The 12,806-nt window shown below is 34.1% G+C and overlaps 1 protein-coding gene across 1 annotated transcript in view; it reads right to left on the bottom strand.

The window, feature by feature from the left end:
- The window catches only part of Cbr-ttll-11, a gene marked incomplete at both ends in the record, with an annotated part of 13,186 nt that extends 11,417 nt beyond the window's left edge, over positions 1-1,769 (bottom strand). Inside the window, 5 exons of the mRNA XM_045240792.1 lie at positions 508-636; positions 689-796; positions 1,063-1,106; positions 1,175-1,228; positions 1,706-1,769. Coding sequence (XP_045094327.1) covers positions 508-636; positions 689-796; positions 1,063-1,106; positions 1,175-1,228; positions 1,706-1,769 — 399 coding nt within the window. The remainder of the gene's footprint in view (positions 1-507; positions 637-688; positions 797-1,062; positions 1,107-1,174; positions 1,229-1,705) is intronic.
- Between the last annotated feature and the right edge of the window lie 11,037 nt (positions 1,770-12,806).

Raw genomic sequence — 12,806 nt, 5'->3', positions numbered from 1 at the left:
AAAAATTCCGCATAGACTGTACAACGGCCGAGGATTCCCTCGATAACCGCCACTTACTCAAAAGTGTGTTTTCGTTCACGTTTCTCCAGGACCTCTAGAGCAAAAGACATTGGCGAACAAAGTGCAAAGTGTTAGGCGCAGACACCATCCCTCGAATCACCATTAAGTTGTGGTTCACAAGATCCTAAGAACTAAAGTAAGGTGTGGGGTTGGATCCAAAGTGGACGTGCCGGGTGTCGTTCTATTAGAGGTTTTACGGTATCAGAAAGTACTAAATTTATAAATTGTTAATAATAAAATTGCAAACATTTCAGCAGTTGACCACTTTTTGATACCATTCACAGAAAATGAGATATTTGGGTTTAAAAAAGAAATGAGAAAAAGGAAAAACGTTCTCAGGATTAGCCTGGGATGCCTTATTTTAGGCCCGATACTAGAGATCTATTTCTAAAAAAATTTAGTTATAGGAATTTTCAAAACCACATGTGAAACCTAATTTATACTTACTGATTTTTTCATTAGTGCCTCCTTTGGAATCGATTTTAAATTTGTCTCCGATTTGACTTTTCTCAAATTCGAGACTGGTATTTGACTACGCTTGGCTTGCTCCAACTGTTGAGCTCTATATCGCTGGTCCTAAATAACAATTTCAGAAAAGGTTAAAAGTAATTATCAGTTCAGACGTTACCCTTTGTTGTCTAATCAACTGATCCTTGTTCTTTGACTTTATAGTTTTGACTGGATTCTTTTTCTTTGCAACCAATGGTGGTACATATGTTTTCGTGGGTACGTGAACCTGAAAACTTCTCGGTGTATTGAAAATTGATTTTAAAAAATACAGGTTCAAAAATAGGCTCCGGCGTAGGTTTTTTGATAGGCTTGGCAGTCTTCTTTTTCTTCTTTTTCTTCTTCTCTGGAAGAGGGTACTCTGGAAAAAATTTATTCGTAATTTTCTTTTTTTTTAAGTTCAATTTTGCTAACTATTTTCAGGATCTACATAGCTTTCCGAGAAGCTGCTCGACTTTCTTGGCGGGGCCGGAAAGATAAATTTGGTTGGCTCACTTCTAGGAGAGATTTCACGGACACGATCTGCTTCTCGACTCCAACTGGAAAAAATTGCATTTAGCGAAAAAACATGAGTCAAATATAATTTCAAACCTGATTCTCCTCGTACTCGATGATCTTGTTGGTGGTCTGGCAGTTCTCTCGCGGAAATGTGGGTTGTAAGCTGGAAATATATACAGTACAGGTCAAAAAGACATACAAATGCATTTTCATCGGTTTATTTTCAGTCATTTCGGCCATTTTCAGGAGCCTAGAGCTCGGTTGTCCAGCTCACTTTGAAGACTTATTCGAGATTGTAAAACAGATATAAATTGATAATTTACACAGAATATATTTGAAAATTACAAGGTTCCGGACATTTGCCGATTTCTCCACGTTCTTATTACAAAAACAGGTCAAAATGGTTGTCATTCAGAAATCGGCAGATAACAGAAAAACTAAGATTTTTCAAAAAATTCTGAGAATGCAAAGTTTCAATCTAAGTCTGTTTTGCACTTCTCAAAGTTTTCAAATGTAATCGGAGGTTTAACAGCTCTCCAGACTCCTGAAAATGCCAAAAATCAACTGAAAAACACGTTTTTTAAACAATATTTTATTGGCCGGTACTGTATCAAGCTTGTCATTGAAAAGATAGACTTACGAATAATATCCTGGAGTGGAACTCCAGATTTTGGAAACTCTGGCGATGCCGACCGCTCATCCATGGGTTTTCGAACATCGCCTTCTATTTTCAGCCGGTAGAAATAACATCGTTTCAGATCTAAATCTAGTCATCATAATAAGGTAAAAACAAGTTTTCCGGAAAATAAGTTACTGAACTTGTCTGGAAGATAATAATCTTCTCCATTATTCCCCAAATTTTTAGTCACCCAAAAAATTTATATTCAAGAGAAAAAAAAACGTTTTCTGAGATGTTCTCATTTCTTTTCGGTTGACTGAATAACTTTGGGATCTTACCTCGATCAACTCGAACCATTTTCCTTTTTTCTTTGTTGTCGAAATTTTAGTTTAGTAAGAGTAAGTGGTCATTGGTGTTTTGGTATGTGAGTTTTAGAAAAAAAGCTTTGAGGGAATGACCATCATTTCTTTTTTTCTCATTTTTCACATTGTTTAGGAAGTTGCCTGGTAACTGAAGTTGAGCCAGTCCTAATGAATAATTGAAGCAAAATGTGTACATGGAAAACCGTGACAATGATGTAGCACCTAAAAACTTGTGAAGTAGGTAATGAAAAATGGGCGAAATGAGAAATAGAAAAAAAAGATTGAAATATCAAAAACTGAATAGTTAGAATTACTTCAATTGATAACAATTTATGAAAAATGAATTTTATTTTTTCAGAGTAGTATTTTGTAATACATTTTCAAAAACAATTGAAAAACTTGTTTCAAAGCATTTTATAAAAACTTTGAGCATGAATTTGTGAGTTCTTTAAAAAAAACAATTATTTCACAATCAATTCTCATCCTGGAAACTTTGAAGCTTAAAAACATTGTTAATGTAGTTCATATAAAATTTTGACATAGGAAATATCCGATTTAAGTTTCAAATATCATTAATAAGGTCATTGATAAACCAAAAATTCCGTTAAAACCGTAAAACTTGCAACACTATAATTTTTAACAAGTAAAGTCTGTTTTTCAGAGTTAGGCAGCATTTTCAATATATAACAGTGTAGAATCACAATGCATTAACTCTAATTTTCTGTAATTCTGCGTCCTTATCACCAAATAGTTCCAAAACCCCAACATCGAAAATGCGGTCCGAGATTGACCTTTGTTTTAAAGGGACGAACTGTTTTCTTGAAATTACTGGTGCCCATTTTTCTGAATATTTTCTCATCGTTTTGTAAGAAAATACGTAATATTTGAATTCTTTCCTCGGAATTTTCATAAGACGGTCCGAAAAATTCCGGAAAAAGTTTTATTTTTCGTTTCCAAAGCGTTGTTCCGATTGTTCTCCCATTTCAAACTCTAAAATCAAATTTTTTTCGAAATTATCATGGATTCTATCAACGAGCATAAAACATATTTTTTTCCAATCTCTCAACCTATTCCAAAGATGAGCAAAAAATACTCCAAAAAATTATCCTTCTTTTCATCAGCCCGCCGATATCTATTTGATATATCTCTTCCATCTTTCAACTGCTGTGTTCTTTAAAATTCTGACGTCTTTTCCATTTGCACATGCACCATCCATTTCCTTTTTCAATGTTTGATCCAGTTAAAAATGAATAGAAACAATTAGAAAAAAGGGAAAAAACTAGACATTCTGAAGTGCCTGGTTTAAACAAAAAAAGGACGATTGAGGATGAATGATTGTGTTTTTCTTCCTAGTTCTCTGTATTTTTCATATACTTTGTTTTTCTATTTGCATTTCTTGAACTTTTTCACCGATCTCGAGCACTTAGCTTTCAGCCTGACGTTGTTCTTTTAGTCTTTGCCAAATTTTTCCGCTCAAGTGAATGTTAATCCTAGAAGAAAATCCAAAAAATGAATGCAATCAACATCAGGAACAAGACATGGGATCTAAACCGTTGCTGTGGAAAGAATATTCAAAATTCGATTTTTTCATTTTTCAGACATTGTGCACTTCCAAACTGTGTTTTTACACCCCTAAACTACTTTCTACTATAATGACCTCAAAATGTTAGTGCCCTCAGAATTATGTGCAGGAATATTTTTCAAGAAAGTTATTTCTTGTCATTTATTCATTTTTTTCTAAAGTATAAAATTACTGTTTTCACCTGCAATTCTAATCATTAACATCTTGAATAATTTTCCTCTTTTCTCCAAAATCCTGCACGTCCTTCTCATTTTTCTTGCCCAACAGCCGCCCATCCAAAACAATGCATTAATCATTTTGCCTCTTCTATTCAATTAATGGGTTTTGAAAAGTGCAGGACGAAACTCGAGTTTCCCTCCGAAATCTCATTTCAAAATTTTTTTTGTTTCTCGTTCAAAAAATTTTCAAAGAAAATTCAGATTGGAAATTTGATATGTTTTTTCATTTATTGTCTTTTTTTTTGATTGTTCACATGATATGGGATTTCCCAGGAAGTTGCGTTTTTTTGAAGATTTTTGAACTTCCGTTTGTTTGTATTGGAAGAATTCGGATAGAGTTTAGTGAATCTTCAATTTTTTTCAAAAAAGTAGAAATTCGATTATAATTGAGGATAATAAAACATGGATTATTTCAGATATGTGAAATTCTGAAACGCCCACAAAATTTAATCAAAACTGGCATTTTGATTTCGTATAGTTTTGACATTTTTTAAATAAGATTTCGAAATCTTCATTTTCAATTATTTTCTTTGAAAATTGATGAAAATCAAATCCATGAAAGATTGTCCAAATATGTCATCAATCATGAACAATTAATTGAACTGTTGCCTTTCAAAAAAATTGAATTTCTAGCTCATGCTCTAGTTCAATATTTCAAAACAAAAAGCCTATTTTTTGAATTTTTCTAACGGAAACTGATAAAAATGCTCAAATTAGTATTCATTAACTTAGGGAAGAAACAGTTCTTCTACATATAATTAATGCTTAATTCGAACAAACTTCCTTTTTCTGTTTTTTGAAGGTCTTGGAAATACATTTTATTTGAAGAAAGCTATAATCAACTGTAAAACGTGAAGCCGATGTATATTTGGTTTTTTTTTCATTTTATCTTGATTCCTATGGAATAAATTTAAAAATAATTCAAAAAAATACGTGATTTTGACGTTATGAAAACGTTTTTTTAGTCGGCCACTTTTCTGTATCTCTTACAGGAACTGAGTTAGAACCTTTCCATTACAGTTTAGTGGTTTTTTTGTTTTCTGCTATACGAGATTGTTGCTGATGTACAGTAATCAAATTAGTCTTCTCATCACTGCTAAAATCTTTTTTCTTTTTGAAATTCCCAAAAGACCAACTTTATTTGCATCATCCTCATGTGTGAATAAACACAACAAAATCCACTTTGACACTCTCTAATTTTAAAATCAAATCAATTCTTCTTCTAGATATACCCCTCTCTCTTCTCAAAAAGTTTTGTCTTTGCTCACTTTTCTCATTTTTCATGATGCCTTAGTTCTTGTCTTACTGTAGGTTTTGGGTTTCTTAAAGAATTATTAGAGCAAGCGGGACAATTGGGGTCTTTCTGAAAAAGTGCTTTCGAATCTAAAAAACTGACTCCTGGGGGATGATATTTTTAAAAAGAATTTCTGATTTTTGAATATTTTTCTAATTTTTTTTCCAAATGAGAAAAACTGTGGCAGAAAAAAAATTCAAAAAAAAATCAACACAAATCTCATGGTCACCCTTCCCCAACGGAACCATTTGTTCTTGTCACTTTGAACTTTGTCACTTTCCTCCGCTCTCCCTAAATAAAACAAGTGTTCCATAGTGAGAATAAGTTTGAAGTGTGTAGAAAGCCATCCACGCACACATTTCACTTTTTTCTTACTCCCAGGGGGCCGTGCAAAATGAAAAGTCACGCCAAATGCATTGAAACTCTTCATTTCCAAAAAACGGCAAAAAATGTTCGTGTGCAAAATTGCATTTTTGGTGATTTTCATCTTGTTAGCCCCGACTTGGAGGGCCAGAAGTTTTTTCTGGTTTTTTTTTTGGAAAATTAGATTGCTCATTTTTTATGATTCTAATGACGTAACTGACAAATTTGAGATCTTCAAAAAACGAATGTGGTCCGGTTATAAAGAGATTCAAAAAATATATGAATTTTCTTAATAGCAGGACTACCGTAACCCTTTATTACCTATCAGGGGTTTGCAAAAGTAATGCGCGTTTTTGAAGCAACTTCCTTTTATTGTAAAACCAAAACAAGAGATCATTAATCAATAAGGTATTCTCCATTATTGTTCACTACTTTCTGCCAACGTGTGCGCAATTCAGCGATGCCTTTCTTGAAGAACTCCTCTGGCTGTGACTCGAAATAGTCCGCCACCCAAATTTGCACTTCTTCACCGGTTTCAAATTTTTTTATCGGCCAGATGATGTTGCATGGATCGGAATAGGTGATAGTCCGATGGTGCCAAATCGGGACTATATGGCAGATGAGGCAGCACTTCCCAGCCCAGCTCCTGAGTTTTCTGCTGAATGATTTTTGCAGTGTGTGGTCGAGCGTTGTCATGGAGCAAGAGTGTTGTCGAAGTGTCCACGCCTTGGCGTTTGAGAGCTTGGTCCACACGGTCCAGCTGATCTTTGAAAAGGTCCGCATTCACCGTTTGACAAGGTCTCAGAAGTTCAAAATGCACGAGACCACGTGTGTTCCACCAGACACATATCATCATTTTCTTTCCGTGGATGTCCGGTTTTGGAGTCGGTTTCGGGGTCTCACCAGGACTCAGCCACTGTTTTTTCTCCCATTATTGTCCCACTGAATCCATTCCTCATCCGATGTCAAAATCGAATCGAAGAAACCACGATTTTTGGAGCGGCGCATCAGAATATTGGCAACTTCAACACGGTTTTCCTTGTTCGAATCGGAAAGCTCATGAGGGACCCATTTTCCACATCTGTTTGTTTTTCCGATTGCATGCAAATGTCTGGAAATTGTGGAAAAACCGCAGTCGAACTGCTCCGAGAGACTGAGAGTAGTTTGGCAAGGATCCACTTCAATTGCTGCTCTCAAGGCATCGTTGTCCACCTGCTCTGGACGACCAGGGCGCGATTCATCTTCCAATCTTTCATCTCCGCTCCTGAAGCGCTGAAACCAGCGGCGACACTGACTTTCAGATATAGCTTCTTCACCGAATACAGGAGAAAGTGAGCGGTGAGCTTCGGCAGCCGATTTTCCTTCCTTAAATTAGTGCCACAAAAATGCTCGAAGGCGAAATTTTTGGTCGGACATCTTCTAGAATGTTTTTTTTTTCATAGAAATCAAATTAAAACAGCAATATAATATATACAAAATGAAGCCCAAGAACGCGGTTTTTAAAACAAAAAAAATGAACACAAACCGTTTGTTTTGGGTGAGATACAAAACACCAAACTTGACGCGCATTACTTTTGCAAACCCCTAATAGAAAAGCTGGTCTGGTAGATTATTCACATCATACAGTGCTGGCTACAATTTCATCTCAAAATATTTTTACTAGTTGAAAATGGTCAATTATGGGTGCTTAGGATCTGTCCGTTCGGTCTGCAAAATGTAGGAATCGCAGAAAAAATATAGAATTTCCTTTCTGTAGTTGGCAACTTTTTTTGTACAATGACTAGCTGGAATGATAAACCAAATCGAACAGAAAACACCTCAATATTTTCAAAATTATCACTACAATTAGGTGACAAATGTACAATTGTTTCACTCAACCTATCTTTCTGGCAAGCGATTGTACACAAAAGTTGCCAACTGCAAAAATGGAGTTCTGTATTTCTTCTATAATTCCTAAATTTTTTAGATCCAAATGACAAGTGATAGGTACCCTTTTAAACCCCTGAAATGGAACATTCTCTACTAAAATGATAATTAAGGGATAGAATTCGGTAAGTAAGTTATCAATTCAAACGACTTTATCGGTTCAAACACCTTAATTAGTTACTTTCTGATTTTTTTTGAAATTCAAAAACCAACCCACATCGATGCCAGAAAATCCTTCCTTGTTTCCATTATAAATTCATTCCTGACCCCAACGTGTCGTGTTTTTCCCATTTATCCCGGCGTTCTGATATTTTCAAAAAATCGGGGATTAGGCAACCCTTGGTGATGATTTCTGACTCTTAATGAATAGATAATAAGTCTATCTTCCGTTCAAAAAACGCAGAAAATGAAATAATTCTCATTTGAAAAATTTCTAAAATCAGAAATCCTACCACTCCCTTGGGATTCAGTATTTCAGATTCAAAAACACGTTTTTCAAAAGCACGTTTTTTGTTTGGCTCTAATGAATCTTTGAAAGACAAGACATACAGTAAGGCATCAGGAAAAATAATAAAAGTGAGCAAACACTGAACTTTTTGAGATTTGGATTAAAATCATAGAGCAAATGAACTAAAATTGAGATCCATATTTCATCCTCCTCCGCTTTTTTTTCAAAAGGTTTTTTTTCAATTTCAACTTGAGGCTATAAAAACTGTTGCTTCGTTTTCCTCAAGTGATCATCACATTGTCTCTCAAATGACCCCTTCAGAAATCAGGGACCAATTGACCTGACCACCTGTTTTCATCAATCTGTCACCTCCACATTTTTCTTTGTATCCTTCCTCCCATCGGTTCCCTTGAGCAACAACTGTGATTTGATTTATTGCTCATCTTGCGTTCTGAATGTTGCAAAAACAAAGCGGTCAGAATTTTCACACTTTTTTTTTCTTATTTATCTTATCTGATTGCGCCCTTTTGCAAGGTCCCTTTCTTCAAATTATTGATTTTTTTTACTCCAAAGGTCGTATCACCTTGCTCAAGCCATTCAATTAGCCTAAAAGTACTCTCCCCTCAAAAAACACAAGATCAGATAAAATCCTTCCTCTTCTTGTTCTTTCCCTCGTAAAACTTTTCAACGGAAGTGTCAGTGAGTGGGACTAATGTTGGGCTCATCTCTTCTACGAAAAAATGGGATTCTTCTGTTTATATGATTTTTCTGCATTTTTCATTTATCTGAGTGAGTTTAAAGAAAAAAGTATGGTTTTGGAAACGGTGACCATATGATGATTGAACTATTATATATACAAATTCATAGATTCCATGATTTTTTCATTCATTTATTTTCATATTGCTGATTCAAATTCAATTTCGTTCTGGAATTGTTTTTATGCCAGAGAGTTTGCCTAAAGCATACTGTAATCTTTATTCTTTGACAGTTTTCCTTCTCTACAAAATCATTGCACTGAAATTTTTAAAATTCTCTCCCATTTAGCCTAATTCCGTCCCAACCCAGAAAAAAAGGGATGATGTCAAAGAACCGACTTCAAAAACCATTTCTCCATCGTTTCTATCTTCTTTAACTACTCGTTTCAATTGAAACGACAAATTTGTTTTCTATTTCTACTATTTTTCCACTATTTGCCACTAATTTCAAACTCATTTGAGCCCTAAATTTTTGATGTTTTCAAAAGATGTGCTTTTTATTTTCAATTCCTGGAAACTGCCGAGTTTTACTGAGAACTCACAATATGTATCTCGTAAAATTTCGGTTTTCTTATTCTTCGAAGTTCGAAAATTCCAAAAATTGTATCTCCCGAACCATTTTTTCTTGTTTTACATGTTTTCCTTAGAGGTGGTTTTTTCCTAATTTTCTTGTGTTTTTGCAAAAAACACCGAAAACGACAAAAACATCCAAACGGAACAGAATAGAAACAGATGTGTTTTTAGTTTTTAGCTAAATGTTGTTATCTTATTTTTAGGGAACAAAAATAGTTGTTTTTCATTTTATGCTTTTAATGCCAATTAATTCAACACGTGGCTTTAATTTTTGGATTAAAAGTAGGTATTTAAGAAATTCCCAAAATAAAAAAGACTGAAAAATACGATGTTTTTCTTTTCTTAACATAAGATTTTGAGAATCTTTGCAAAACTGGGGGAAATTAAGTATTAAAATAATATCCTACAGTTTTTGATTTTTAGATCTTTTTTGTTTTTTGTTTTTTGTTTTTTGTTTTTCAAGCAAAAAAGTTTTTGGCTAGCAATAAAAGTTTTATCTGGATTTTAAGGTAGAGTACCGCTCAATATACACAAAACCATATTTTTAATTGGTTTTTGGCCATTTTGACCGTTTTCAAGAGTCTGAAGCTCGTTTGCCAAGTTTCTGATCATTTTAAAAACGTTGAAGACTGTAAAAAAAAACTTAGATTAAAACTTTACACTCACAGATATTTTTGGGAATTCCTAGTTTTTGCTAATAACCCATTTCTGAAAGACACCTGTTTTTTTCATGTTTTCATCACAAAAACGGGTCTTTCAGAAATCGGCAAATAGCTGAAAATCTAGAAATTCTTTTAAAAATTCTTTGAATAAAAAAAAATTCAATCTAGGTCTGGGTATACCCTCCAAAATTTTCAAAGTGCTCTGAAACTGGACAGACAAGCTTCAGTCTTCCGAAAATGGTGAGAATGGCCGAAAGTCAACTGCAAAAAATGTTGTTGTGTCTGTATCTTATGGCGCTGTAGCTGAATCTGTATACCCTAAATTTTTATCAAACTATAGTTATGAATAAGTTTCCTATTTTTAAACAAAAGAAAATACCAGAAAAAATTTTCACACCATGGGTCCTTATTAGTTTAAAACGGCTTTTTGAGCAAAATATGTCACTTTCCTTGCCATCCAAAAGAAGAAATGGAGAAAGCCGATGAGAAGAGAAGACAAAAAAAACTAGGAAAAACGTCAAAATACAATTGTTTTGTTTTACTTTTTTCCCTCACTTTGCCCCATTTTTGTTCCTTTTTCTTGATGCGTCTGATCCGATCCGTTCTTTTCTGTTCTGTAGGATTTTTAAATTATCAGTATTTCAAGATCCAGACCTCGTTTTTGTATCGAATATGAGTTGAAAAACAAAATTTCAAAATCAGAGAGAAATTACTCGTAAGTTCTATTCCAATAAAAAACCTTCCACTTCACAAAGACCTACCAGCCAACTTGTTTTACGTATAAATCCAAAAACTCCCACTAAAAAGTACATAGGAAACATTTGTTAAACACCATCTAAACAACACTTTTTGGATGGGGTGTCAAATTACATGGATGAGCGACGAAATCCGAAACTGAGTACATCCCTCATCAGTGTTCATAAGAGACGGACATTTACAAACGTTTTGAGATGAATTTAGGTTTTTTTGCGAGATAATAGCAATTATGAATATGATACCTTTGATTTTGTTGGTCTCATTTCTTTGATTTATTAATCTTGAACTTTTCTGTTATGGTTTGGTGGAAAAATAAACATTTTTTCTAAAGCTAATAATTTTCCTGATCCTTTTATCTCCACTAATTTTGTAAACACTCGATTCTCCAAAACCATCACATCTGTTTCGAAGCATCTCTTCAATGTCATAAATCTCCCGCAATTTTGATGACTGAGATCCGGTACTTTATGTATAAGCTATTGACCATATGTCAGGAGACCTCCAATAGCCGATTAATATGAAAGTCCAGAAAGACTGGAATTTTGATTCTCATTTTGTTTGCTGAAGTCGGAATTTGCGGATTATTTTATTCTTGAGTTTTTTGTCTTCTAAAATTTTGCGAAAAAAACTTACACCTTTTTCTTGTTGAAGTAATTAAGATTCTGTGTTTTGAGAGCCAGAGATCTCGAGAATCTACCAGACATAAATCGGAAACTTTGAATTATAGTTTTTTTTATTTGCTGACTTCTGATATACATTCCTTTCCGGCCAGTTATTGCACTAAAAACTTGGAAAACCGGCGTCTCTCAAAACTGGGCGAATAGTTGAAAAACTGGAGAACTTCGAAAAATTCTGCGAATGAAAAGTTTCCAAACTAGGTTTGTTCTACATTCTCTAATTTCGTAATTGGAAACTTGACAGCCGAGCTTCAGACTACTGAAAATAGCCGAAATGACCGTAATTCATGATTACTATTTACGATCTCTCACAAAAACTCCAGAAAACTGTCTTCACAAATGCTCTCTAATACAGTTGTAAGATGCTGTAACTCACTGCCGAAGGAAGTTTTCCCGGTAGAGAAAGCAGAAGAAAGAAAAAAGTTTAGTGTTTTCCAGATTTCCAGGCACACTACTCGTTTTGACTGTGTTCTCTCTGTTGATTCATGTCGATTTACGGCGGGTCTCGAAGAGGAGGCCTCTGGAAAACAATGACAGTTTTGGACAGCGTTTTTCCAAAAAATTACTCCTGGAAATCAACTTTGAACGAGCATAAACTTCAAGATTCTGACTTTCCGAATCCTCTAATTTCTCAAAAACTGAATATCGGAGATTCTGATTCACAAAATTTGATTATCTAGTTTTTCGAAAGTGCGAAATTTCTAACCACGCTTCAAACATTTTGGTTTAACTCTGAAATTCTAAAATTCTAATTCAGAGAATCGGAAAATTGGAAATACGGAAACTCGACAATACCGAAATTTGAGTTCGGAAATTTTGAAGTTTGAAAATCAGAGAATTCAAATGTCCAATGTTTCGGAAGTTCAGAAGTACAAAATTCAAATATTCAGAAATTATGAATTTAAAAAATTTGAAAGTTTGAGCCTCGAAAATTTGAAAATCCAAAACCTCGAAAGCTAAAAATCAGAAAATCAGGAGTTCAGTATATCAGAAAGTCTAAGTTCGGAGTTTAGAAAATTTGGAAATTCGTAAACTTTGTAAATAAAAAAAACCCAGAAATGTATTTTACAAAAAATTCTTAAAATCCGATTTGTGTTAAAATTAAAAATTTTGGGAATTTGTGAAGTAGAATCTCAGAAAGTCGGAAATACGGAAACTCGGAAATATAGTTCTGAAATGAGTATTTTAATAGAGAAATCTTTAAGTTTTAGAATCACAGTTCCGAAAATTCAGGACTTCTGAATTCAAAACTTTTGAATAAGAAATCATAAGTTGTCAATTTCCAAGATATTCGGGAATCCAGAAAAATTATTAGTTCAAAAAATTTTGAAATTTTGAACAGTGTGGGTATCAACTAGGACACATTTTTGATTTACTTGTCCAAGCCCAAACTCAATCGGTTAAGGGTGTTGTAAGCGGGAGCCAGAGGGTTAACCCTCGAAGGCGCATAAGCAGACTGTCACTCCAGTTTATAAAAGTTGACAACACAATCAACTAATACATCGT

The sequence above is a fragment of the Caenorhabditis briggsae genome (assembly GCF_000004555.2).
Source record: "Caenorhabditis briggsae complete genome, chrX, whole genome shotgun sequence".
Lineage (NCBI taxonomy): Eukaryota > Metazoa > Nematoda > Chromadorea > Rhabditida > Rhabditidae > Caenorhabditis > Caenorhabditis briggsae.
This window is presented reverse-complemented; position numbering and strand designations above follow the sequence as displayed.